At 41.5% G+C, this 25446-nt stretch overlaps 2 protein-coding genes across 3 annotated transcripts in view; both read right to left on the reverse strand.

The window, feature by feature from the left end:
* Positions 1 to 1613: 1613 nt before the first annotated feature.
* cth1 (cysteine three histidine 1) lies at positions 1614 to 4461 on the reverse strand. Its single transcript, XM_067580206.1, has 2 exons — positions 4256 to 4461; positions 1614 to 2933 (listed from the first exon to the last, which is right to left on the reverse strand). Exons 1-2 carry the CDS (start codon positions 4262 to 4264, stop codon positions 1950 to 1952), a joined length of 993 nt encoding a protein of 330 aa, XP_067436307.1. The 5' UTR covers positions 4265 to 4461; the 3' UTR covers positions 1614 to 1949.
* A 3664-nt stretch (positions 4462 to 8125) lies between these two features.
* Positions 8126 to 25446, reverse strand: part of mta2 (metastasis associated 1 family, member 2) — a 30490-nt gene continuing 13169 nt past the window's right edge. Inside the window, exons 3-18 of one of the 2 annotated variants that reach the window (XM_067580979.1) lie at positions 23446 to 23539; positions 18193 to 18310; positions 16291 to 16354; positions 16017 to 16134; positions 15792 to 15894; positions 15055 to 15154; positions 14173 to 14361; positions 13951 to 14025; positions 13789 to 13847; positions 13574 to 13674; positions 13177 to 13316; positions 12825 to 13050; positions 12604 to 12693; positions 12396 to 12514; positions 12144 to 12286; positions 8126 to 11212 (exon numbers count right to left, since the gene is read on the reverse strand). In XM_067580979.1, coding sequence (XP_067437080.1) covers positions 11059 to 11212; positions 12144 to 12286; positions 12396 to 12514; positions 12604 to 12693; positions 12825 to 13050; positions 13177 to 13316; positions 13574 to 13674; positions 13789 to 13847; positions 13951 to 14025; positions 14173 to 14361; positions 15055 to 15154; positions 15792 to 15894; positions 16017 to 16134; positions 16291 to 16354; positions 18193 to 18310; positions 23446 to 23539 — 1893 coding nt within the window. In that variant the 3' untranslated portion in view covers positions 8126 to 11058. Of the gene's footprint in view, positions 11213 to 12143; positions 12287 to 12395; positions 12515 to 12603; positions 12694 to 12824; positions 13054 to 13176; positions 13317 to 13573; positions 13675 to 13788; positions 13848 to 13950; positions 14026 to 14172; positions 14362 to 15054; positions 15155 to 15791; positions 15895 to 16016; positions 16135 to 16290; positions 16355 to 18192; positions 18311 to 23445; positions 23540 to 25446 lie in introns of both variants that reach the window. The other variant, XM_067580978.1, reaches the window with a different exon arrangement.

Below are 25446 nucleotides of genomic sequence, written 5' to 3' on the forward strand. Positions count from 1 at the left end.
TACTTGATGTATTTGATCTGCGCGCGTTTCTATTCTGAGAATGAATCCCAATTTAAAATGTATTAAAATGACCGTGGCACCTCATAAAGGATAGGTTCACAATTTTTCAAGTCTGTCTTAAAATAATAGGTTAGTTTAGGTAATTAGGTGCCCACATAAACAATAATACATGTTTTTAATTCCTCCTGTTCATACTGACCATTAGAAGATAACCTCTTAATGCACTTACAATGGAAGTGATGGGGGACAAAATCCACAGTCCTCCTGTGCAAAAATGTATTTAAAAGTTTATCTGAAGCTAATATGAAGCCTCAGCATCCAAATTAGTCAAATCAAGTAGATATCTTTCAGCGTTACAGTTACGTTGGAAGATATCTACTTGATTTGACTAATTTGGAAAGCTGAAGCATCTTATTATCTTCAGATAACTTTTAAATACATTTTAGCACAAAACAAGGACTCTGGACTTTGTCCTACATCATAATGCAGATTAAGAAAGGATCTTTAAAGTCCAGATGAAATGAAAAATGCCTTTTTAACCTTTTAGATCACATGTCCGGTCATATTGTGCACCTATTTAAGAATGTATGCCAAAAAAAATACAATTACTTTGTATTCTTATATCAAAATCCAATCATGTTTGCTTCCTGTAAAACAAACTAGGACATGTGCTTACATAAGCTTGAACCAATTTCAACCAATAATATGCCATCCACCCATTAATCAATCTTCAACTTTTAGCAGCACAGAGCTAAGATTCATTATGACATGCCCACTTTTCTGTGTTCAAATCAGATTCCTCACGACGTTATGTCCCACCTGTATCCTGTTTCACTTGGGCGTTAGATACTTGTGAAATGCTGTTTCATCTGGACTTTAAATGGTTAGTATGAACAGGAGGAATGATTAAAGCAAGCTAAATTTGTTTTAAGGTACATACTGTATGTGGGCATGAATACTGATTTAAGACTGACTTGAAAAGTTGTGATTGTGCTGCTAAAACCACCTGCTAGCAGGTGTTGGAACCTGGCTGCAGGGATTTGCTCCCATTAATTCTTCCACAGCAAATTGAGAATAGCATTTCTTTATGGAGCTGCTTTGTCATGTTGAAACAGGAAAGGGCCTAGCACAAAGGGTTGCCATAAAAAAACGTCTGTGTTATGGCATTAAGATTTCCCTTCATTGGAACAAAGAGACCCCAAACCAAATGTGCACCTCTGGCAGCTGGCTCCTCCAACAGTTTTCCAGAGAATGCATTCCATAAACTAGGTGCTGGGTTTTGGCAGTGGCATGTATCAAGGTAAGAGGGCTACACACTAGGCTCCAAAGATATTGTCATTTTAACCACACTTGTCTTTTCCTCAAGACAAGTTGTATAATAGTCATTGGAGCGTACTCGTCTTTTCTGTAAAGCTTCACTCTCATGAAAAATTTGTTGCCATAGCCTCAATACTAGCTGGATTCAGTCCAAAAACTATTTCTGTAATCATACTTCTCCCTCAGTTTCACAAGCACATAGTACTTAGTGTAAAACACATACTAAAAATAAAAGCACACTTGCAGACATGTTTGCCTTGACAAAGTACACGTTCATATATCAAGTCAGGACAAGGTTAGGATTAAAATAGTTTATTCACGATGCTGAGGTTAGACATTTACTCAGTTCATTAATAATGTACAATAGTTAAAACATTTTATTACACTCAGCTGCACCTATAGTGATTCAGGACACCACATGTCCACAACTGTTCCAGACTGCTTAATACTGAACAGTTCAAGGCTTGCTTGACCTGCTGACAAGCCGAACAACTTTAATTAAAAAATATATATATAAAAATAAAACATGCCCCTAGGGAATGGGTTAGAAAGAGAAGAGGAAAAAAAAAAAAAAGTTTTAATTCAGCTGTGTGTTGAGTGCTCATGCTGGTTTTATCTACAAACATGCTCAGTTACAGCACCCTGTTGTCCCAGATCTCCTGGGCCTTGCTGCTCTCCAGCTGCTGCAGGTGAAGGGCCAGCGGTAGCAGCAGGTCGCTCAGGTGCTGACTGGAGAAGGTGAAAGCGTTGTGGGCTGTAGCCTCTGCAGGCAGGGTAGTGAGAGGGGAGGTTGAGGGAGGAGATGACGAGGTTGAGGGAGGAGAGGACGAGGTTGAGGGAGGAGAGGACGAGGTTGAGGAGTTTGGCGAGGTGGAGGTGAACGGGGAGGTAGGGGAAGGTAAACCTGAACTACCTGGCTGAGGGTAGAAGAGGTTCCCTTGGCTCTGGTCTGAGGTTTTGATCTTGCTGGGGAGGCCGTGCTGGAAGCGACAGCGTGTGCCGTACAGGCAGAAACCAAAAGCACTGAAGGTGCGACACAGAGCTCCTCGTGGCTTCCACTCTTTGGTCTGTGGTTGCAGCTGGGGGGTGGGAGCAGTTGGAGTCTTCTCACCATCATCAGGCGACTCTACACTGCTGTTGACGTCTCCACCCTCGACGTGCAGGAAGTTACAACGGTTGCCAAAGGGACAAACCCCAAAGGAGCGGAAGGTGCGGCAGGGGAAGTTCCTCCTGCGGCGGAGAGCGGGGCGCTGCTCGGTGGGATTGTGGACGAACAGGCAGCGGCTGCCGTAGTAGCAGTAGCCGGTGGTGTGGTAGCTGCGACACAACTCAGTCTTGTACTTGGGATGGCGGAAGGGAACGTGGAGCTCATGGAGGCCGTGAGCGAACTGACAACGCTCAGCATACTTGCAGAAACCAGTTGCTGAGTAGGTGGTGCAGAGCTCCGTCTTGTAGCGGGTGGAGCAGGGGACGAGGGGACGGGATGAGGACTCTACCAGGGGGAGCAGAGCCTTAGCCAGAGAAAGGCCACCTCCATCTGACTCCTCACTGGACAGCAGGTTGTCCACCAGCTCCTCATCTTGGTACGGAGGCAGATACAAGTCGTCGCTACCAGTCTGGAAGACAAAGTGTAGTTAGTTGAGCAGGTCATCATGAAGCCCCCTCCTCTCCCTGCAGCTGGCCTGTCCCACAAACTATAGGAGTACCTGAACAGTATATAGAGATAGTTCCTTTCTGGCAGTGTTAAATAACTACATGTTATACTTTTGTTTAATCCATGCACAAACCCATTGTATAAAAACACAATTTGCGTTCATTTCTTTACTGGGAGCAGTGACTTCCTGAGTCTCTGCAGGTTGCCTGACCAGCTCAGGAACAGCTAAGAGCCAATGGCTTTGCACAGATTAAACACAGGAGATACAGCCAGGCTAGCATTTCCCCCTGTTTTAAGTCTTTATGCTAAGCTAATGGGCTGCTGGTGGTAGCTTTACAATTGCCAGACGAATGAGAACGACCACTATGATCACTGTGCAACCTCTACCTGGATCTGTTGAGACTCAAGCATTGAGGAAATACTTTTGTTGTGTTAGAAGACAGGTGAGCATTGGACTGGAGGAAAACCAGAGGATCACCTAAAAAGGTAAACTGTTGAGCTGGTGGACACAGTTGGGCCAGTCTGAGCTAGTTCTGCCAAGACTGAACCTTATGTTTGTCATTCTCTCATATGACCTTTAGTTTCTTGTTTTAAATGTTTCATGAAAGATGTTAAGTGTTTTAGGCTCTTGTTCATTTAAAACACAAATGTAACAATACTCCACATAATGGAGAAAAAAAAAGATGTATGCATACTGTTGAAGGTGCATTTTCACCATTACACAATCATTTGCTAGAGAGCTTAAAAAAAAAAAAAAAAAAAAAAAAAAAAAAGGAAGTAAACTTGTGAAATAAGAAATGCAGAACAATTTTTTTTTTTTCTGAGTGGGTTAATTTTGACACTTATTCTGTGAGAACAAGTCACAGTAGGTTTTAAGACTACTAAAACTTTCAATTAGATACTATACTCCCAAAAAAAAATAAAATAGTGAAGTTTTCTTAATGGGATTTTTATTTTGACCATTCTACAAACTGAAGACTTATTGCAAAGTTTCCAGATGATCATAAGAGACATCTTAGATTGTTTTGACCAGCCAACAGTCCAAAACCCAGCACAATAAGAACAGCAAACACTGACTTTTGACAAGATGGAACCAACAAATCAAATTGATTTTATTTTAACCACTAATCAATTTAGTGGCCAATCATCCCAGTGCATGACCAGTACAAATACTGCAAAGCTAGGTTTGATTCCCAGTCGTGCCACTCGTGCTGTAAACAGCATTTGTAACATTAATAAGCAAAAACTAAATGAATGTAAAACAGTAGGAATCAGCTGACTTACCTCAAACATGGCTGCAGACAGAGGCAGAGTTGCTGTGTGGATCGGGGAGGTCAGCTGGCCAGAACAACCACCAGACCAAAAAAAAACTATTTAAAAACAAATAAGCAGAATGGCTGCTGAGTTACTGTAAAACAAGTGTGTATGTGTGTGGATGAGCTGGCATGGACTCACACTGCCGTTCTCTTACTGAGTCACACGCAAACAAGCGCAACTCTTCGTTTGTCTTTTAACCCGGTGCTCAGCTCGCGCCTCCCACTTCAAATGAGCATCAGGTGTGTCACTATGGTGACATAGTGATTGGTGACGGACCAATCGTTAGTAGCTCTGACACCAGTGACGTCATGGCCCATTCATATCGACATATTTGCATAAAACCGATCCGTTTGTATCTTATTATTATTATTATTATTATTATTATTATTATTATTATTATTATTATTATTATTATTATTATTATTATACTTCCATAGTTTGTATACATTTACTTCCGGTTATACAGAGAGTTACTGCAGTAATATTTGTCCATTATATGTTCATTTCATTTCTGTTTTTATTCATGTTAGTCCATCGCATCTTTTTTTTTCCTTTTTACTCGTCTAATCGATGTGAAATCTAATTTTCTAGCGGCTAGCGGATGTTTAGCATACGGGCTCAATCAACATCCTGTATTAGAGATTTGTGGAAATTAGCACCTCAGTCGGAAGTTGTTAAAACAAACTTTCTAATTAACAGCCGTCTGGTAGGAACACTGAGTACAAATAGACAAATATTTCCTTTAGTTAGGTTGATCTTTGTTGAAGCTTTGATTCAATAAGGCCCACAGCAGCAATGCTGAAACTTTTCCATATCATTGACTCCTAAATATACAATCACTTCTGTATGGTGAACACATTAGGAAATACACTATTCTTTTAAGCCAATTTAAAATGTTCTATTTCTCTCATTTCTAAGTAAATGTAAAGATATTTCTCTTCTAAACTCATTCTGTAAATCTAAAGTAATGTATACATACGAATGTATACATATGATCTGCTCATACTATCAGAAGTAAACTACACCTGAATATATTTCTCTTCTGTCTGTTCTGGACAGTGGTGGAAGAAGTACTCAGATATTTTACTGCAGTAATAGTACCAATACAGCAATGTAAAAATACTCCATTACAAGTAAAAGTCCTGTGTGAAAAATCCTACTACAGTAAAAGTACATAAGTATTATGAGCTTGATGTAGTTAAAGTATTGCAGTAAAAGTACATAAATATTATGAGCTTGATGTAGTTAAAGTATTGCAGTAAAAGTACATAAATATTATGAGCTTGATGTAGTTAAAGTATTGCAGTAAAAGTACATAAATATTATGAGCTTGATGTAGTTAAAGTATTGCAGTAAAAGTACATAAGTATTATGAGCTTGATGTAGTATGCAGTATTGCAGTAAAAGTAGTGGTTTGGTCCCTCTGACTGATATATTATTATATATGACATCATTAGATTATTAATAGTGAAGCATCAGTGTTAGAGCAGCATGTTACTGTTGTATCTGCTGGAGGTGGAGCTAGTTTACACTACTTTATATACAGTTAGCTAGTTTAGTCCAGTGGTTCCCAACCTAGGGGTCGGGCCCCTCTAAAGGGTCATCAGATAAATCTGAGGGTTCGTGAGATGATTAATGGGAGAGGAAAGAAGAAAAAACAAAGTTCTGATACACAAATCTGTTTTCAGTTTTTGGACTTTTTCTCTAATCTTTGATTTTTGCTGAAATATTGGATCATTTGAACATTTATTGAAATGAAAGCATGTGAGAAGTTTAGAGGGAAAAATCACTATTTGGTGGAGCTGTTAACAACTCATAGACATGTGAAATGTGACCCCGACTACACACTGCTTTTTGTAAGACATCAAAAGCCAAAAAGGTTGGAAACCACTGGTTTCATCTTTAACAATGTGTTGTATTTTAAAAGCTTGTTATATTATCCATTGTGTCAAATCTTCATCTGAAAAGTAACTAAAGCTGTCAAATAAATGTAGTGGAGTAGAAAGTACAATATTTCCCTCTGAAATGTAGTGGAGTGGAAGTATAAAGTACAAGTACCTCTAAAGTGTACTTAAGTACAGTACTTGAGTAAATGTACTTAGTTACTTTCCACCATTGTTGAAAGAAACAGTGTTCCGAGAACAACAGTGTTCCAACTTCAGACTTTTCTTAACTGATGTAAAACATCTTTATACACCCCTGAACAAAATGTGAAGCAGAAAAGCACAAATAAGTTCCACTCTTCTGGAAGACACTGTAAAACATATTTGATTTAAATTGTTTTATTCATTAAAAAAAGTTCCTTTTTTATACTGTCCCTGCTTTAGGTTACAGTTCTAGAGTTCACATGGATCTATAATTTATTTAGACTTTTGCCTACTGAGATTTTCCTGTTCCATGTCTAATGTTTTCATCCCTAACCTCCCACAGCGAATGTAATTAAGCTTTACTAATCAATTAAATCAATTGAAAAAGACCGGATGTGGAGTAAACCCTAACAGGATTGTTGAAGTCAATATGAGTCTGTGTGGACAGGTCTGTAGCAGTTTCCCACATCTGGACACAATCATTCTTATTTAAAAAGTTGCATTGAGACCCTGAGTAACCAGCCTTTGTCAAATTCAGCCACAAATTCTGGATTGGATTGAGATCTGGACTCTGACTCGTCCACTCCAGGATATTAACATTGTTGTTTTTAAGCCATTCCTCTATAGCTTTGGCTTTATTGTTGGCCTCATTGTCTTTTGGGGAATCAAGTCTTCTCCCAGGTCACAGGATTCTTGCAGACTGCTTCAGGTTTTTCTCCAGGAGTTCTCTTGAAGTAAGTTTCACCCCTACATCCCTAAGCTTTTCAAACTGAGACATAATTGATAATGCCCACTTAGACCCCCCAAAAATGTGTCAAACTCACCAAACGCCCAAACACAACAAAACAGAGCGACTGAAAGCTGCTGCTGCATCTGGATGTGGGGATGGAAGTCAGAGTTACCTACTACGCTGTGATTAAAGGTTGTAAGAGAAAACATGAGAAATAAGTTTATACTGTTCATGTACAGCAGGTAGACTGAAGCTCTTTGCTGGTTCAGTGTTGAACTGTAGAGCTGTGAGGAGGTAATAAAGGTGAGAGTGGAAGCTGGGGTTATAATTAGTATATTTAAAGTCAAATTAAAGTCACTTTGCATGTTTGCTCATTTAGGCTAATTTCTGGGCATATTCAGTCTACTTTGTGGCAAAACATGTAAACATCTATGGGTTAAACTGCAGGTTAATATTTATGTTTTTTCATGTTTAAAGGGACAGACCACAGACCGCATTACAACTTAGATGTTGATGTGCTGTTTACAGTTTTAGACCCATCCTGCCTGGTAAATGCTTACTTCTCTTAAACTCCACAAGTCCAGTTTGTAAGACTTTCCCCCCCTAAGATATAGACTCCAGGTTCAAGGTGAGAAAACCTTGCTGACATCACTATGACATCATGAGTTATCTTAGACTTGACAAAGCTCCTCCAGTGCTGCAGAAGATATTTATGTTCTCATAGGCTGAGTAGCACTCCTCGTGACTAGTGAACTACACTGTAATGTGTAAAAACATGAAATAAAATCCATTTCATGCCTTTTAAATGAAAAGTTTCTACTTAGATATGGCAGCATATTTCAACTTTCAGCTAGTAACTTTATTCACTATCCTGGCGGGCAGATTCTGTACTTAAATTAGAAAAAAAATAAATGACACACTTAAACCCCTATACCTTCAGGAGAAATTTACTCCACCATCCCTCTTTTCCCCCTCAGGGTTTATAGTCCCAGAGCCAAAAAACTTGAGAATGAGTCCATGTCTGACCACGAAGAAAAAAAAAATCTTTATTTCTTTTCTTATCAAGATACATTAAAGGATACAGAGACATTGGAATAAAAAACACTTGAGAAAAAGTTTCAATTGTAGCATGTTTGTCTCTCCCATCATACAAAAATCAGCACCCTGTCCCTTTTGAATGTTGCCCCTGGTTGAAATGACCAGCCCACCCACCCAATGAAGGAGAGCAATGCTTCACATGTACAGTAGCCTATTAGAGCCATCTCCACAATAATGGAGCAGAATTACACACTTTAGATGTAAAAAAAGTTTCCAATATGCCAGTTTTCCACTTTTCTTTACACAGATTAGTATTTGCTACAAACTCAACACTTCAATTTCTTTTTTTTTTTTTTGAGAAATATTACAAAGCCCACATTGGGACCAAACTTGCTTATAAAACCCTTGTAAGCCCTCACTGCTGTGGAAGTCACAGGCTGAGGGATACAGAGGAATTATAATTATCCAATTAACAACTTTTAGTACTCACCCTTTCATAATGGTACAAACAGGGGGGACTAAAATAAACAAATGAAAGCACAAGTTGAGACAGATGGATTCCTTTCACATTGTTGTCATACCCAATCACAATCAAAAACATGACTTCTGTTCTGCATCATCAGACATTTACAGAAGACAATTAAGGCCATGTGGGGAAAAAAAAAGTTCTGAAATTAAGATTTTGAGAACAAGTATGACTTTAATCTCGGTCTCTTCACAATTTTTAACATTAATTTCTGAACTCAATTTTTGGCCCCAATTACCTTCCGCACATTTACATACAGACTTTTATCAACTGACCAGTAACATAATTGTGTCACTTTTATTCAAACCAACCAAACAGTACATTGTAAGAAATGCTGTGGCTTTAGTCTAACATTACCTCAGGGATTAAAGCGTCCACACACTTATGGATATCGCACTGTTTGCACATTATGGCTTCGTTTTGGACTTCTGCAGACTCAAACATAGTACCTCAAAGCCAAATGTGTTCGCTCGTCATGGCAAGTCAACACAGTAACTCGTGCAAATCCATGGTAACCACAATCATTCAACTCTCCTAAGCAGTAAACCTACAGACCTCTTTGAATCCAGACTGCCTGTTCAAACATCTCGGGGTGAGGTCGACGGAACAGGAACCGAGGCGCTTCTCGCTTAATACCGACTAAAAGTGGCTGTAAAAGCGTGGCGATCGAGTGACAGGAGATGAAAGACGAAATACGGTTTTTACTGCAACAGCAACCTTTCCTCAATTTCTAAAAAAATGACTTCTGCGGCGCCTCATGAATAGGGAGACAGTACGGAAGGTTACTAGTCACAAAACTGTTAAGATAGCACAAAACTAATTTGAGCAGTGAAGTCGGGATTCAGTTCAGGGTCTGCAAATGATCAAAAAGGAGGAATCAGGATTAAGTAAACACACATACATGATTTTAAATGAGTTCCATTGTTCCGTGCTTGGTTAGGTTCTGAATGTGAGAGAACATTTACTGTTAGGAACATAGTTACTTCATTTAAAGCCTGTTGCATAGCTAGTAACCTGATTAGAATTGAAATGATTAGTCTCTTCATCAGTTACTAAATGCACAGCTACATTAATCAAACTGAATATCTTTGGGCTTTGAGGAAATGTGATGGGCGTTTATATTGATTAATTAGGAAGATAATTGGCAAATGAATAGATAATGAAGATAATGCTTAGTTGCAGCCCTGAAGCTGATATTACTTAGAATGGCTTGTCTAACAGGAGGACACTTTTGACTTTGTATGAGTGATACATCTTGCCAAAATTAAGAAAGCAGCTTTGATGATAGTGAGCAAACAAACGATCCCTTCCTAACTTCAACCATGAAATACACTCAGCCTTCTATCCTCCTTGCTCTGCACACTCTCACACCTTGACTTTGACACTGCTCAAGTTGTTTTGTGCTGACTCAATATTTGAGACACTGAGGGACTTCCATAAAAACAGAGGATGTTAAGAGGTGCAGATGGGATGAAAATCTAGGGAAGGGTTTGACCTGTCAGGGTTTATTAACACCTGTAACAGGTATGTGGTTGGCTCCTGACTGATGATGGTAAACGTTGACAGGTTACGGAGTAAAATAAAATAGCGGCAGATGGATCAAACACTGTACGTTCACACCGACTGAGGGCAGCTCTGTCCACATGTCTCCTGAACTTCAACCATTGAAGGTGTAGTCAGTGAGCTACCATCTGCCACGCCCGCAACCAGTCAAGTTAGAGAGCCACGTACATGTCTGCATAGTAACACACATACTGAGACCTTAATGATGGAGTGTATGAGTAACATCTGGATTAAAATCTGATCTTCGCCCTGCCAGAGCTGTCCCACACTCTCTCATTTCCACCTCCCGTTTTTCATCGCATACTGCTGGTCACCCCCTTCGATGATGCATATATTTACACAAAGATAGAGACGTGGAGGAAAAACAAAGTGTGCTTTATCACCATTGTTTCAGGATGAGAAATATCTTGATTTAAATTACACATTTAAAAACAGGCGGCATTAAAAAGGGGAGCAAAAATAATTCAGGATCTGGAATAAAATACTACAAAGCCCAAGGTGTTGTGTGAGTGTCAGTATGTTAATTAAAATGAAATGCACAGTCATCGAAGTGTGTGTGTGTGTGTTTGTGTGTGTATGTGTGTGTATGTGTGTGTGTGTGTGTGTGTGTGTGTGTGTGTGTTGGACACATCCACTTTTGGGGAGTAACAGAGGACTAAAGAAAAATGACACTGAAAAGAGGGAAAATAAAAGACTACTGGTATGACGTACTGTGCTGCCTGGTAAGTGACGACCTGAGCACAGACCCTCCCCAACTCCCTCCCCAACTCCCTCCTGACCCCCCATGTCCTGTTAAAAGACCCCCCCCCCCCCCCGTGACTCCCCTTCAGTCCTCCAGGACGATGGGTTCGCTGGTGCTGGAGGGGAGCAGGGACAGGGCCAGGGAGCGAGGGGGAGGTGGCAGCTTGATCCGGACCGGGAGGTGAGGTTTCCTCGCTGCCCGACGCATCTCTGACTGGGTTAGATGTTTCCTCAGAGCCCTGGTTAAAGAGACCAGCAGGGACAAAAACACATCATGGTCTGTATACAAAACTGTCCATTTACAAGTGATGGTGATTGAACAACAGGTATCTGATGAAGTGAGATTAGAAGGTCACATACAGGAGATTTATTTTGGCATCCAAACAAAGGTTCATGAGAAACAGTTAACCTTTTTTTGGGTACAGAAGGAGGACTGTGGATTGTAAGAGCATTATGAAGGAATCTTCTAATGGTCAGTATGAACAGCAGGAATGATTACAGCAAGATAAACAGGTTTGAATGTTCATTTGGGCTCCTGACTGTTGTTTTAAGACAGACTTGAAGAATTGTGAACCTGTCCTTTACGTTTTATTCAATGGAAGGTTGTTAATAGCCTGTACAGTAAATATGAAGCTACTGTCTGCAGGTGGTTAGCCTAGCTTAGCATAAATACTGGAAACAGCTTTGTTGAAAGGTAACAATCCACCTACCAGCACCTCTAAAGATCTCGTTTGTTTAATCTGTGCACAAGAAGTGTAAACATGACAGTTCACCATTTACACTGGTTTATGTACCTGATTATTTCTTGGGTGGGACCAGAACTTTTCTGGAGTCTCCAATGGTTGCCTAGCAACTGCTCAGAACCAAGAAATAGTCAGATATGTATCCTGTTTTCAAAGTGAGATACAACATGTTAATCAGGGAGGTTTAGAGGTGCTGGTTGGTGGATTTTGTTACTTTTGGATGGAACCAGGCTAGCTGTTTCCCCCAGTTTACAGTCTTTATGCTAAGCTAGGCTAACCAGCTGCTGGCTGTAACTTCATATTTACCGTACAGACATGAGAGTAGTAAGCATCTTTTCATCTAATTAACAAAAGGCCAACACAGTGTGGAGGTGTTGCTGCTTCATCTGTCACATACTGATGACAGGCCTGACACTGTTAAATGTACCTGGTGTCCTTTGTGGCCACAAACACCACGGGGTTAGGAGCCTCCCCCTGGCTGACCTTCTGCCGCTTGATGACAGACTGGGAGGTGGTCCTCATACCTGAAGTGTACGGCCTCCCATTGGCTGGGTAGGGCACCCCTGTAGCCTGTGAACCAATGAAAGACAGGCGCGTGGTTATGGTTGAGCAGTTGAAGGTGAACAAGGTTGTGAGACAATTCCACCAAGTTCTGTGTGTGTGTGTGTGGGATACTGACGCTGTCGAAGCCTCTCTTCCCCAGCAGGCTTTGGCCCCCACGAGGCTGGCTGGCCTGGTTCCTGTTAATGGGTGTTGGGGGTCCTCTGGACGCCTTCAGTTTCAGAGGAGCTGATATGGCTGCAGAGAGGACACAACAACACTCCTCACCATCCAATCACACTTCAGAGAGAAAGGATTAGCAGATATAGCAGTGTGGGAGTTCTCACCTAAATCCTTCACTATGGTGGCCAGTGACTGTCGAGGCACCACCTTGCTCTTTACATTAGTTTTTGTAGCTTTGGGCAGCCGGATCATACCTGAAGAGACAGACAGCGAATCAAACATGTGAAGCAACAGATATCAGTCTGTCAAATAACTGACTGATACTGGCCTTTCATTTAAAGGCAGTCCATGAAAAAAACATGTGTGTGTAAGTGTGTGTACATACACTCAGCCTTAACGGCGTTGGCATTGATGGAGGCGTAGGGCCGTCGTGCGGCGCGGCGCGGCTGCAGGATGTCCTCGCACACCCGCCGAGCGATGCGGGTCAGCTTGGTGGTCTGCAGGATGAACGTCTGGCGGTTCTTGGCCAGCAGCTTGGCTCGACCCTCGTTGCGAGTGAACGGTGACATGCCCTGGACCTCCTGGCGGGTCATGTGACCACGGGGGCCTGACTCCTGGTCAGAGAGGAAGAATGTAGCTATAGTGAATAGCTCATGGTTGATTTCTGTACTGTTTTAGTCTGATATTGAAAGTTGCATCTAAAAAGATCAGATCAAAATGTGAGGGAGGAGACATACAGAGCCAGCTCTAGCAGCGCCCTCTAGCTGTGTGGGGGTCTTCAGGCCTCCGTACTTCTTCCAGTAGATCCAGCAGGAGGCGCACAGTCTGCACTGCATGTTGGGAGGGCCCCAGGCGTACCACTGAGGTGACTGGGCCGCTGGGTTGGTGACAGGACATTCAGAGAGTTAATACAAATGGACCTTTTAGAGTCAATACAGACAATAGAGTCAAACATCCTAGTTGCTGTTTTGGGTGAGGTCATGGGTTAAGATTCCTGCAGTGGAAAAATGCTCTAATATTTCTGTTTTAATATCAGTACTGAAACTCAGTGCTGTCAGACAAATAGTCATTTTTTCTCTCAAACTTCCTCTGCAGTCAAATCCAGAGTGAAAGCAGACTTCAGACTGTACTTACTGTGGCAGCTCTCACAGCTGAGTCCTTTCTGAAAGCCTGCGGCTCCGTTCATCCCCGGCTTGCTGCCTGGCACCATGATCTGATTGGGGTTGGGTTTGGTGCTGGTGAGAGAAGGGGAGCGTGAGAAGAAGAAGAAGAAGAAGGTGAGGCAGTTGTTTTGAGTCATTCTAACTCAAAGAGAAGTATTCAGTGTTGCAGGAGACAGTAATACTCACTAGGTGGGGATGTACACCTGCTTCAGCTTGCTGTCTGCCTCTGCTGCCTTCAGTCGTTTCTGAAAGAGAGAAACCATAGAGATGAGCAGTCAGTAGCAAATGGGACGATGCTGTTGTGTATTTTGTGGCTTGCTGTATGTGTGTGTGCGTGTGTGTATTTACCTGTTGGATGTAGCGATCTGTAGTCTTCCACATGTAGTAGAACTGGACCACACTGGCTAGAGACTTCCAGGGCAGCTGAGGAAGAAGAAACAAAAATATATTTAAACTAGAATTCCACATGCAGTTCTGTTGCTACTGATGGTTCTATTTGAAAATGATCATAAGGCAGTGGAGAGACAACATATCCTCATATATAAAAGAAAGCAGAGAAGAAGAGCTTACAAAGTCCTGGCGGATGTCATTGAAGTCCTTGCCGTATTTCTCCAGAGCCTCTTCGAACAGCATGGCCTCGGAGGCGCTCCACTCCTCCATCTCGTCGCGGCAGAGCACCGGACCCCCCTGAGGCACCAGGGTGGACATGGCTTTGGCCAGGTCATAGTTGTTCTTCTGCAACGTGTCCATAGCGTGGAACTAAGAGCAGAGAGAGAGGAGAGGTGGAACAGAAGAGCTTCGTCATCACAGATTCTCTCAGTTGCCGCACGACCACGTAGCCTGTCAGCTACACTACACCAGTACACATGTCTTCAAACTAGCTTTGACACGGGGCACAAGATTATATAATAAAGCTATAATTCAAGCAAAAATATAACTATGCAAATACATGTCAGTAGGCTTACATTTAAATGCTTGGTTTGGATTGTTTACAGAGTTTGAGAGCTGTAGAGCAGTTTTAGAACCCATCACTGTATCCCCTATGAACAAGTAGGGTGGACATCACTTACCACTCAAAGGGAACAACACTGTCTTGTTTTATTTATAAAGCCATCCTAAATAAGCTACTGTTTTATTTATCATCACTTTTTAGACTGTACTCGTTCACAAGGATGCATTACCTTGGATATCCCGTACAGTTTTAGCTTTGAGCTGACTCCGGTGCAGTGCATCTTTTATGTTAAACACTACAATGTCCCAATAAATAAGTACAACCAATCAGAAGTGGGGAAAAACTGCATTCACCTATTATGCTCCTCAGAAGTGGAAAAAGCTTCAAGACTCCCTTAAATTAGACACATTTTTATCCCTTGAACAGTTCTGACTGATTTGTCCCTTTGTAATTTAATGTATAAAGTCTAGTGTGTGTGTGTGTGTGTGTGTGTGTCTCACCAGTGTGATGTCTCTGGAGGCTGCAGCTGCACTCATATGGAGGCTGGGCTGGCGAATGGAGCTGCTGCAGTCCAGGGCCCGAGCAAAAGTCCCCACAGCTCTGGAACACACATGGAACTGTTACTGGAAGTCTGACACATGACTTCTCACCAGATATACAGACGTGTGTTTGTGATGGACATCAGACATAATAATATCCCCCAGAAAGTGTGAGTCACACTCAATCTAAAAATCTGTTTATCATGTCTTTGTGTTCAGATTTGACTGAGTTATGAGTGAATAGGATTTTTGTGTATTGCTGAATGTTCATTAAATGGCCACTAGATGGAGCGTTTGTGCTGTTGGAGCAGTTCATAGGCAGCAGGAGGATTCCCTCCAAAAGAAAACTTGACATGGATTTACAAAAAAAAAAAAAAAAAAATCATTACACTACTGCTGCACCATCATTCCACTGCTATACTGTAGTGTTAAATGTGCATTCTAATACATTTCTGCCTGACAGTATATGCATGTATACATTATGAATATATATATAAATGTGTTGGATTTGTTGCCTCTGTTAATTGCAATCAGCTGATCCTCTTTGGAACACCATGAAAAAATAATTTCCTTTCATAAGAAATTATTGAGCTTGTTCCTCCAGAAAACCTTCCCTGCTGATGGTAGAGTCACAAGTCACCATGGCAACAGGATGTGATGATGATGCAACTGGTTGACAGATGGAAGGGGAGCGTTACCTTGCTACCACCAGGAACTGGTCGATCTGAGGGTCTTTGAGCTGGTTGTTGGGGTCCCACACCTTGGTCTCCAGCTTCTCCTGGATCCGGTTGTCTGATTCACCTGAGACACAAAGGAAGTGGGTTCAACTTAAGACATTTTACTAGTAGAAAATGCTCAAATAGCAACTGAAATCTGGAAACATTTGTTTTCCTGGTATCTGAAACTTTCAGTGTGCTGCTCACCCTCAGCTAGCTTGTCAGGGATCTCCGCCTGATACTTGGAGCCCACTCGGATCTCTCCCTGGTCTGCCAGCAGGGTCTTCTGGACCGGGTCAAACACCAGCGAGTAGAAGAAACAATCCTGGACAGAACATAGAGATAAAACATTACAGCTGCTTGCCAAGTGCTTTGTGATTGTTCAATTCACCGACAGTGTGAAATGGTTAAAAAAAAAAAAAAGGGAGTAAATGCACCCCATCGTGATGAGTTGATGAGAAATGAACAGATGGCATCTTACCTCTTTCTCTAGGTAGCCGGCCAAGACATCTGTTTCATTGAGGAGGGTGACATTACATTTCCCCCTGGAGAGACAGCGAGGAGCATTCAGAGACCAGTATGACAAAGATGTACAGACTCTACAGTCTCACAAGGTACAAATAGGAGTTCAAATCAAGTTATTTTAGACAGTCCATGCTTGCAAACACAGTCTGCGCATCCATTACTGGATGAATAACAAAACACCAAACAATATAATACTATGACCATGAACTTATAGTAGATGTGTCAAAAAGGCAGTGTTAACTTGATGTATTGTATTATACCAGAAGGTGTTCTTGTTACTGTGTCCACCCCCAGCAGAAATGAGGGGATACTGATGGGATTGTAATGTAGCACAACACCTAACCAAACCTATTCATTTAATTCAAACCTCAGATTCATCTGAATAATGTGTCATGTTCACATGTTCTACATTTTGTAAGGACTGGGCATTACATGGCCAAACTTTGCTGATAAATAGTGTTTTATCAAATGTAACTACAAACACTGTGACTTCAGACTCACTGGCTGCGTTCCAAGTTAGATACAAACTGGTCAACAAACTAAAAGCCCTGAGAAACAACTGTTTTGTACATGGTTGAAATGTGTTGGTCCAGCTGAGAGAAGTGTAATATAATACATCATTTTTTAGACTATCTATTGGTGGAAATGTGTTTTAATACATTATTCACTATTATTATGAAGATTTGGATCTTTTTTTTTCCACAAGCAAATGTGACACACCTCTCGATTTCTTTCAGATTAAAGGGGCACTCCATCAATTGTACACATTAAGATATGTTTACTTGTCATGAGGGCTACTAGTATAATATCTATGATGCTGTATATATATAATGCCTACACATCATCACAGAGTCAAACTGTTACAAACTGGAGCTGTGGAGTTTGAAAGACATGGAATGAAAGACGCTATTGAGTTGTATTATGGAATTGTAGGATCCAGCAATTTTGGAACTTGGCCAATACTTTTTCCACAATTTTTTTATTGTTGTTTATCTGTCTCTTTCAAGTCCCAAAACTGTAACACTCGAGCCCTGCAGTGTTCTATGAGAGACACGTGTGTGTGTTAAAAAGGGATGGGTTTTTCCCAGAAAGTTCAACACAAGACGATTGTGCCGACCTCAGAATTTTAATGTGACTGTGCTGCTGAGAGATAAGTCAAGTGCACAGAGTAAAGGCCTGTACCTGTCTTTTGAACAGTTTTGACCTTCAGTAGCAGACTGAATACTAAACCAAAAATGTCTCAGAAATCTAACTACATTTGGGGGAGTTTCAGAACTCTAACTATAGTGTGGTCAGCATGAGGTCCTTGTGATGATTGCTATGGTATAGTTGTGGTGTTGCTGCACCTGACACCGACAGTGATGTCACAACGCCCTGGACAACATCTCTCTGAAATAAAGATGGGATGGCTTGAGAACGGTTAAATGTACATGAAAGGTGTCTGGGGTCAAACCAACTATCTTTGGTCTTAACTCAGGTGTTCCAGCATCACAAAACTGGCTCTATTATCGGGTTAGATCACCACAGTGATAAAATAAACTAAAAAAAAGTAGGAAATAAACACTAAATTAGAAAAATAATCCACAGTGTTAATTAGCTCCCTCATCAACCATTCAATTATTTTCCCTCCTCCTCGCTCCTCTCGGTGGAATTGCTCTTACTTTGTGTGCATCACATCTTTATAATAGTTTGTTCATTATGAGACAACAAAGTAAAAACATTCTTTAATACTGTTGATAACTCTGCTCCTTTCATGTGAGCTGTGTCGTAGCTGGAGGGTAAAGTCCAGAGTTAACTGAGACTGAGTTGACTTTGTATCAGCGTAGTATCAGCAGCTGCTGTTAGTAAAAAGACGTACCGTATGTGAGTAGCAGGAAGAGATTCGAACTGTCGAGAGAGGAAGAGTTCTCTGTGTTTGAGCTGGTGTTTCTGTTGTTCAGACAGCGACGGCTGCTTCGACTCCTCCTCAAACTCTCCTAAAAAAAAAAAAAAAAAAAAAAAAAAAAAAAACACACATAGGCATCAGCACTGGTTTTCTACTGACGTGACAAAACAACACACGCTATCACAAACAGAAAAAAAAAAAACAAAACATGACAAACAGAATTCCAACATAGCCTGCTAGCTTAACGCTCCAACAGTCATTTGCAACCTACAGTGTGTATGGAATCAGACCCCTGCAGGCGGTTGAAAACTGGAAATTCAAAGAGAAAACACATTCACAGCTGCAGTTAATGCTCTGACAGGAAGTTGAATGAAGGTATCAAGTCAACCCATCGTTTGCTTAGTACCACAATTGTTTTCATGTTTTTTTGATTCATATAGAGGCCTGCCTGGTGGCTCTTTTCTGTCTCTCTCTTATTTTTCCTACTAGGTAGCGAGGCTTGTGTGTATTAGGAGGATAAAAAGAGAGAGAGAGAAGAATCATGCCTGGACCAAATGTATGAACTGAGAGCAGTCTTATCACGCGTGACACTGTGTCATAACTCTATCTTCTAGTGGGTGTACTGATGGGGTTTGAAGAGGGCGTTTTTTTTTTGCTGGCCAGACTTAATAGTTTATGATGAATCATTACCAGCCATGAGCCTGTCGTTGTTGGGATCGAAAAACAGCAATGTTACAAAAATGCAGGGCTGTGGGCTGTGTTGGTGGGAGCGTGTTGCTTCAGGTACAGGTGAGACATGAAATAGATCCATGAAGCTGAAGGCTCATTTTATCCACTGTGTCCATAGTTTCAAGTTAGGGCTGGAGATGACATACATTTGTCGTGTAGGTGCATGAGACCTTTGTGGGCAATGTTTCAAGTCAATGAGCACGTCTGCTGTATGCTAAAATGGATCGTTTTTGCTTCAATGTGATGAATTACTTTGATTTATCAGGCATTTTACTGGAAAAACAGATATCCCTGTGTGGTTATTGTATTCAGTAACTGTTTCTCAACAGATTTTCCAGAAAATATACTTTCACTCTCAGTACAGATCATCATCACTATACAGATCATCAGCTCCATGATCTTAAACTTTAGCATCTTTTAGCATCAACAAACTACAGGCTGTTTACTTATAAAACTGGTACGCAAGACCTCAGTTATTCATTCATATTCTACTGTACTATATTACATTATAATTATATCAGCAGGTAGTTGGAAGTTAGAAATGGTCATGAGCGTGCACTTGCATGTATGTGACTGAGCACGACTCAACGTTTTTGATGGAGACTTCATGCTAACTCAGTGGTCTCATTGAAATGAATGAGAGGGCTGTGTGTTTTTTTTAAGCCTTCAGCCTCAATCTGCTGTGTAATGACCTTTTATAGTTTTTTTTGTCCTCTGGGTTAATTTCTTACTTTGCTGTTATTGCTTTTACTTTTTATTGCAGCAGTTAATATTGTGTTAATCATCTGCGAAGCACTTTATAAGAGTTCAAAGGTCACTAAATTATCAGGTTACAGAGAAAATTGCTCCCTAATGTGATTTCTAGAATTTAGTCATCTACAAGAAATTGATTCATTTAAACTGTGTGCTTGATCTTTGCCATCCACAGACACAGTTACTAATGGACTTACTGTACAACAATGCAAATGTTTCACATTACCAAACCCATGTGACACCCATGTTCCAGCCAGTAAGCGGCTCTGTGTGTGTGTGTCTGTGTGTGTGTGTGTGTGTGTGTGTGTGTGTGTGTTCGGCCACTAGATTGCGCATTCCTAATTTCAGGCGGGTGAGTAATTTGTTGCAAGCTGGAGGGGAGGGACTATATCGCTCCATCTCCGTGGACTCCGCCCCTGCACTCAGCCACAGGAAACCCTGTCAGTGAGGACAAGGGAGAGAGAGAGAGAGAGAGAGAGAGAGAGAGAGCGAGAGAGAGGGACGCTACCTTAAGCCACACCCCTTTTCTGTTAACCTCTCAACCCCCCTCCCCCCCTCCTCCCCCTGTCCGGCTAGTCCCTGCCAGACAAAGTAGGAAACCCTGTGTACCAAACCTGAGGCGCCCATCCCCCCTCCCCCCCAACATGTATCCCCAACTCCCTCCCCACACCCACACACACACACACACACACACACACACACACACACACACTAGAAGAAACCACACAAATACACAGAAGGAGCGACAAGCACTTAAAGCGCACCCAGAGCAGCAACACACTCCTTGTACACACACACGCGTGCGCGCTCTCACACACACACACACACACACACACACACACACACACACACACACACACACACACACACACACACACACACTAACACACACACTTTTTCTTCGCTCTGACAAAGACACAAGGCAAGTCTGAATTAACCCGTTGCATGCTGTGGCCCTCAGGGACAGATCAAGGGCCTTTTGTTATGCACAAAGAATTGATGTGTGTAGAAGGAGGAGGAAGACGACGATGAGGCAGATAAAGCAGAGCTTTAGTAGAAATGAGGAAAGCATGTAGTCTTCTTCATCACTGCTACAGGATCACTGTGTGTCAAGCCAGACCTGCACAGACCAGACTAAGTTAGACCAGGTCCCATACATGCATATGTGTGAAAGACAAGTGGATGGACTTTAAAACCAGGTCCACACTCAACTGGCTCCGTCAAGAATATGAGATGTTATCGTAGCTAATAATATGACAGTAATATCACAATAATCATCAACGTTTCCTGACATCCTATTATTAGTGCTGAAATATAGTTAAAACACTTCACACCATGATCACAACATGGTGTAAAATGCAGCTCTCTCTCTCTCTCATTGAATGTTACAACTTAACACCCGTGAGTTAGCCACAATTCAGTGGGTTGACAGCTAATGTCCTGGCCAGAGTAGCTAGAGCTCCACAGTGACAGCGTACCAGTAGAAAGCTCCTTCTTTGTTGCTAAACAAAAAAAAAAAAAAAATGGATGAAGGCAGGAGTGCTGCTGCTGCGTTCACGGCGTCCTCTGAAAAAGCTGATAATCACTGTAATGACGGTAATGGACGTGGTTGGCGGTGTTAATAAAATCAGCATGTTTCGCTGCGGTATACAGTAAAAAAAGGTATACCAGCACATCTCTAGTCTGGAGATCCACTAGTGGAAAATGGTCTCCAGAGTGGATAAATCTCAACATGCTGGCGTTGTGTTCGAGCGTAAAAAAGAGGAAAAGCAGAAGTTTTGGAAAACATCCAGAAACAGTTGGGAGCAGCGTGGCAGTAAACTTTCTGTGTGATCATTCATTTTATATGTCAGTATAACTGCTGTCGTTATGATCGTCAAAGTGATTTCAACGACTTCTCGGTGCAGCAGTGCACGAGCGAAATCCCCTATTAACTCAGTCGTAAGTGGAGAAACAGAAAAATAGGAATAAATGATGAGACTATGAAACCTGGCAGCAAAAATCTAATCTAGGAATGACTTATTTTATTGATTCATTGCAAGTTCATTCTTGAACATGGAAAGTGTTTACATAAAACAAAAAAAAAAACAATCTGCACGATATTCAACTGACTCTCCCCTCAGACCTTCAGTTCAGATAAGGAAAAGCCCAACAGGTAGAGTGTAGAGAGGTGATGATGGACTGAGCGGAGCTTTGACTCAGCAGAGTGTCTGCTGGCTGTGACGCTCAGATTTTGTTTGTTAACTGAAGGGAGGATGAAGAGAAGAGAAGAGAGATTCCTGTTGAGCTGGTGTTTCGTTGTAGATGGTTGTGTGGACGTTGTGTTTTTTACACGAGTTGTGATTTTATCGTCTCTCTCTCAGCTCAGTCGGCTTTAGGTGTTAATTGGCGAGAAATATCCAAATTTCTACCACAATGAGATGAATTATGTGACTTGAAAAATAAGTAATTAGACTGATGATGCTTTCAGTAGGAGAGGAAGAAACTGTGAGCGTACATGATGATCAGTGGAGAATGATCAGAGAATCTTTATTAAAACCACCTGTCTTAAAAAGACAAGAATATAAACCTAAAGAGGGCAGTCCAGGCTGCCTGCAGACACTGACAACACATGATGAATTGTCCACACATGCCCAGTGAACAAACACTTAGCATCTCTGTGCGTGTGTGTGATGCTGAGCACAGTGAAAAAAAAAAAAGCAGCATTAATGCATCCATTTTGAGGTGTAGTGTGTGTGTGTGTGTGTGTGTGTGTGTGTGTGTGTGTGTGTGTGTGAATGTCTTTGTCTGGATCACTGCGGCCCAGGAGGAGGGAGGGAGGGAGGGAGGGAGGGGGGAGCTGCTGCTGCTGCTGGTGGTGGTGGTGGTGGTGGTGTTGGTGGTAATGACTGAATGTGATCAGGCTTCAGTAGTCTGCATGCCATTAGCACCACCCCGCTACCTCCACCCTCCTCCCACCTCCTCGGCTCTGTGATCACACACAAGACAGAGGACTGAGGCTTATAGGCTGATCAGGGCGGGGTGGAGGAGGGGGGGGGGGGGGGGGCAGACATCACATACTGACACTATACTACAGAGGTATTTCATTAAAAAAAAAAAAAGGGAGTGATTATTACTATTATCACTACGTCTCAAAGAAAGAAAATCACTCCAGTAAGATCTTTTGATTCAGGGGTAAAAGCTAATGATGAAACCTTATAATAACATGATGATTAAATGTATCTAAATCATTAAAGTATTAGATTACTTCCTGCTGACTTTGCACACCTTATTATTTATGAGATGATGGATCCAAATATTAGAGGTTCTGATTCTGAATGTTTCAGCTAATAAGATTATAACATATGATACGAATGAAATAAGAGACTCTTAAAACTGATATGACATAAATCAGTGAGATCAACTCGGTCAAGTTCTGTTGTATTATGATCACTATGAATCACTGCTTCTAAATAATAATAATGATAATAATCAGCTTTATTTATACAGCACTTACATTGTATATACACACACTAAAAGGTGCTTCACAAAGTAAAGTAAAAGATGTGATGGACTCTTCCCCTGAAGAAGGCCTTGGTGCAATTTACAAGCTAAAAACTGAGGAGGTGCTGTGAGGCTTTTATGTGAAACACAATGAGGAACAGGTTCATTAAAGGCGGTGAGCCGTATCGTACCTGCTCTCACACTGGAGAGCAGGCCAACAGGTGTGGAGAGCGGATAGGTGTTTACGTAGTCGCTACTCACTTGCGTTGCTGTCAGCCAGAGTGTTGAGGTTGCCTGAGATGTCTCGCCTCCGGAACAGACACACCACCTTGGCCTCCACGTTCCCGTTGGCTGTCTGGAAGCGGGCAGTCAGAGGTTACCAGTTAGCGACATGATAAAGCAGTGCTATCACTGTAATCTGTGATATTCCCAGATTCCTCTGTCTCTTTACTCATATCGACACAGTGAAATTCGCTGCTCATGTTAACGCCCCTCTCCAGTGTATTCTGGCATTTTTAAGATATTTCATATCTTTCTGAATCATTTTGTAATTTTATGCTCAAAGTTCAAAAAAAAAATTGAAGCTGTTGCAAAAATGGAATGATGATGTATGACTAGAGTAGAAGGCTGCAGTCAGTAAATCAGTCTGCACTGATGTAGAAATGAATGTGGGTGATTCCACAGCTGCTTTATACTGTATGAAAAGCTTTCAGTTCATTAAATTCCTGCAACACCTGAAGGCAGCAAGACTGATATGGTGATAAATCCACAGACTCTGAGAAGTGTTGCGCCAGAGTGAAGTGCCGTTACCAATGACTGTTTACCTTCATTAAAATCACACACACCTGTACACACATCAGACTGGTGGGGTTATAACTGGATATTCTATTGTTTTATGTAGGAGACGTCAGGTTAGCAGGGCTCATCAGCCCCAACTTTCTTTTTAGCAACAGAAGCGTCTCTTGTTTTATCTTTGAAACACATTGTAGTGCAAACGCTGTTGTATGACATTAATCACTAAACTATGTGAAAGTGTACGAGGTGAGATACATGAGAATTATTGCTGAAATAATGTTGGTACGATAGAATCATAAACAGCTTCACCAAATCAGTTTCTTTATTTTTTATTTCTATTGTTATTATAGTAACTAACTGATGAAAACAACTACTCCATCTGTGTTTGGCTGCAGGTTTGTAGTGATGTGTGTTCATGTTGTGATGCTCTGAACCATCCAGACACTTCCTGGATGGAAGTGAAAAGCTTTCCATTTGTTGAGCTGCCTGTTCGTTATCGTGTTTAACTGTGATTGGCACAACTGTCTCAGAGTGAGAGCAGTGATGTGACTGGCTGAGAGAGTATTTAATAAATCACTGCGCGTTATTGATTTTTTTCCTTACCGCACAAATTAGCAAAGCCATTCAAACCACCGCCATAACCGCCATAAAGACATAATTTAAACCTCAGATGTTAGAAAATAATTGGCTCCTAACTATCGGATGGGATGATATAAGGCAACTCTGATTATAAGACGAATGCATTTATTCCTGTAGTAGTCTATATAGTCTAAATGTCTCTTTGTTCCAGTGTTGTCATTAAGTTTGCAGCAGGAATATTAGTGGGCATTCAGCAGGCGCGTCGTTCTTTATGTCAAACCTGAGAGAATAACTAATGTCCCATCACTTGAGCTGCTGACTCAGCGGTGAAGCAATGATCAAGTTGACCCTGCGGTGGACATGACGAGATTGCGTTACTGCAGTAATGTGGTAACCGTGGCAGCACATACATGAACCAAAATAGCAGGTGCACATGGAGACATCCATACAGTCCATGCAACTAAGAGCTACCACGCTGCTCTTGGCATTTATTATTCAAATTTCAACTGAAACATATTAAACTGAGGCTGTAGTGCATGCTTTTGCACCCTTGTCAAACTGGGCCACTGAGGAGGAACATTTACAGACATAAAGTCATTGCTTAGGATAGATGATCCATCAATAAAGAAGCCATCATCTTTCACCTTTCCACTTCACATATCCCTGTTACTTACATTTAATCTGTTCTATATAGCTAATGTAGTTGTGAGTGGACAGGTTAGGCTATAATATCACTACCATTCTGACACATCTGGATTCCATCTGACTATCAACTACACCCCAGGGCACAATATTAGCACCAGCCACTAGCCAAATGCTGGTAAAATATACAAGTGGCTGGTAGATTAGCTTCACTCACCAGCTAAACATAACAATGATAATCTATTG

This window comes from Thunnus thynnus, chromosome 22, assembly GCF_963924715.1.
Source record: "Thunnus thynnus chromosome 22, fThuThy2.1, whole genome shotgun sequence".
NCBI classification, from domain to species: Eukaryota; Metazoa; Chordata; class Actinopteri; order Scombriformes; family Scombridae; genus Thunnus; species Thunnus thynnus.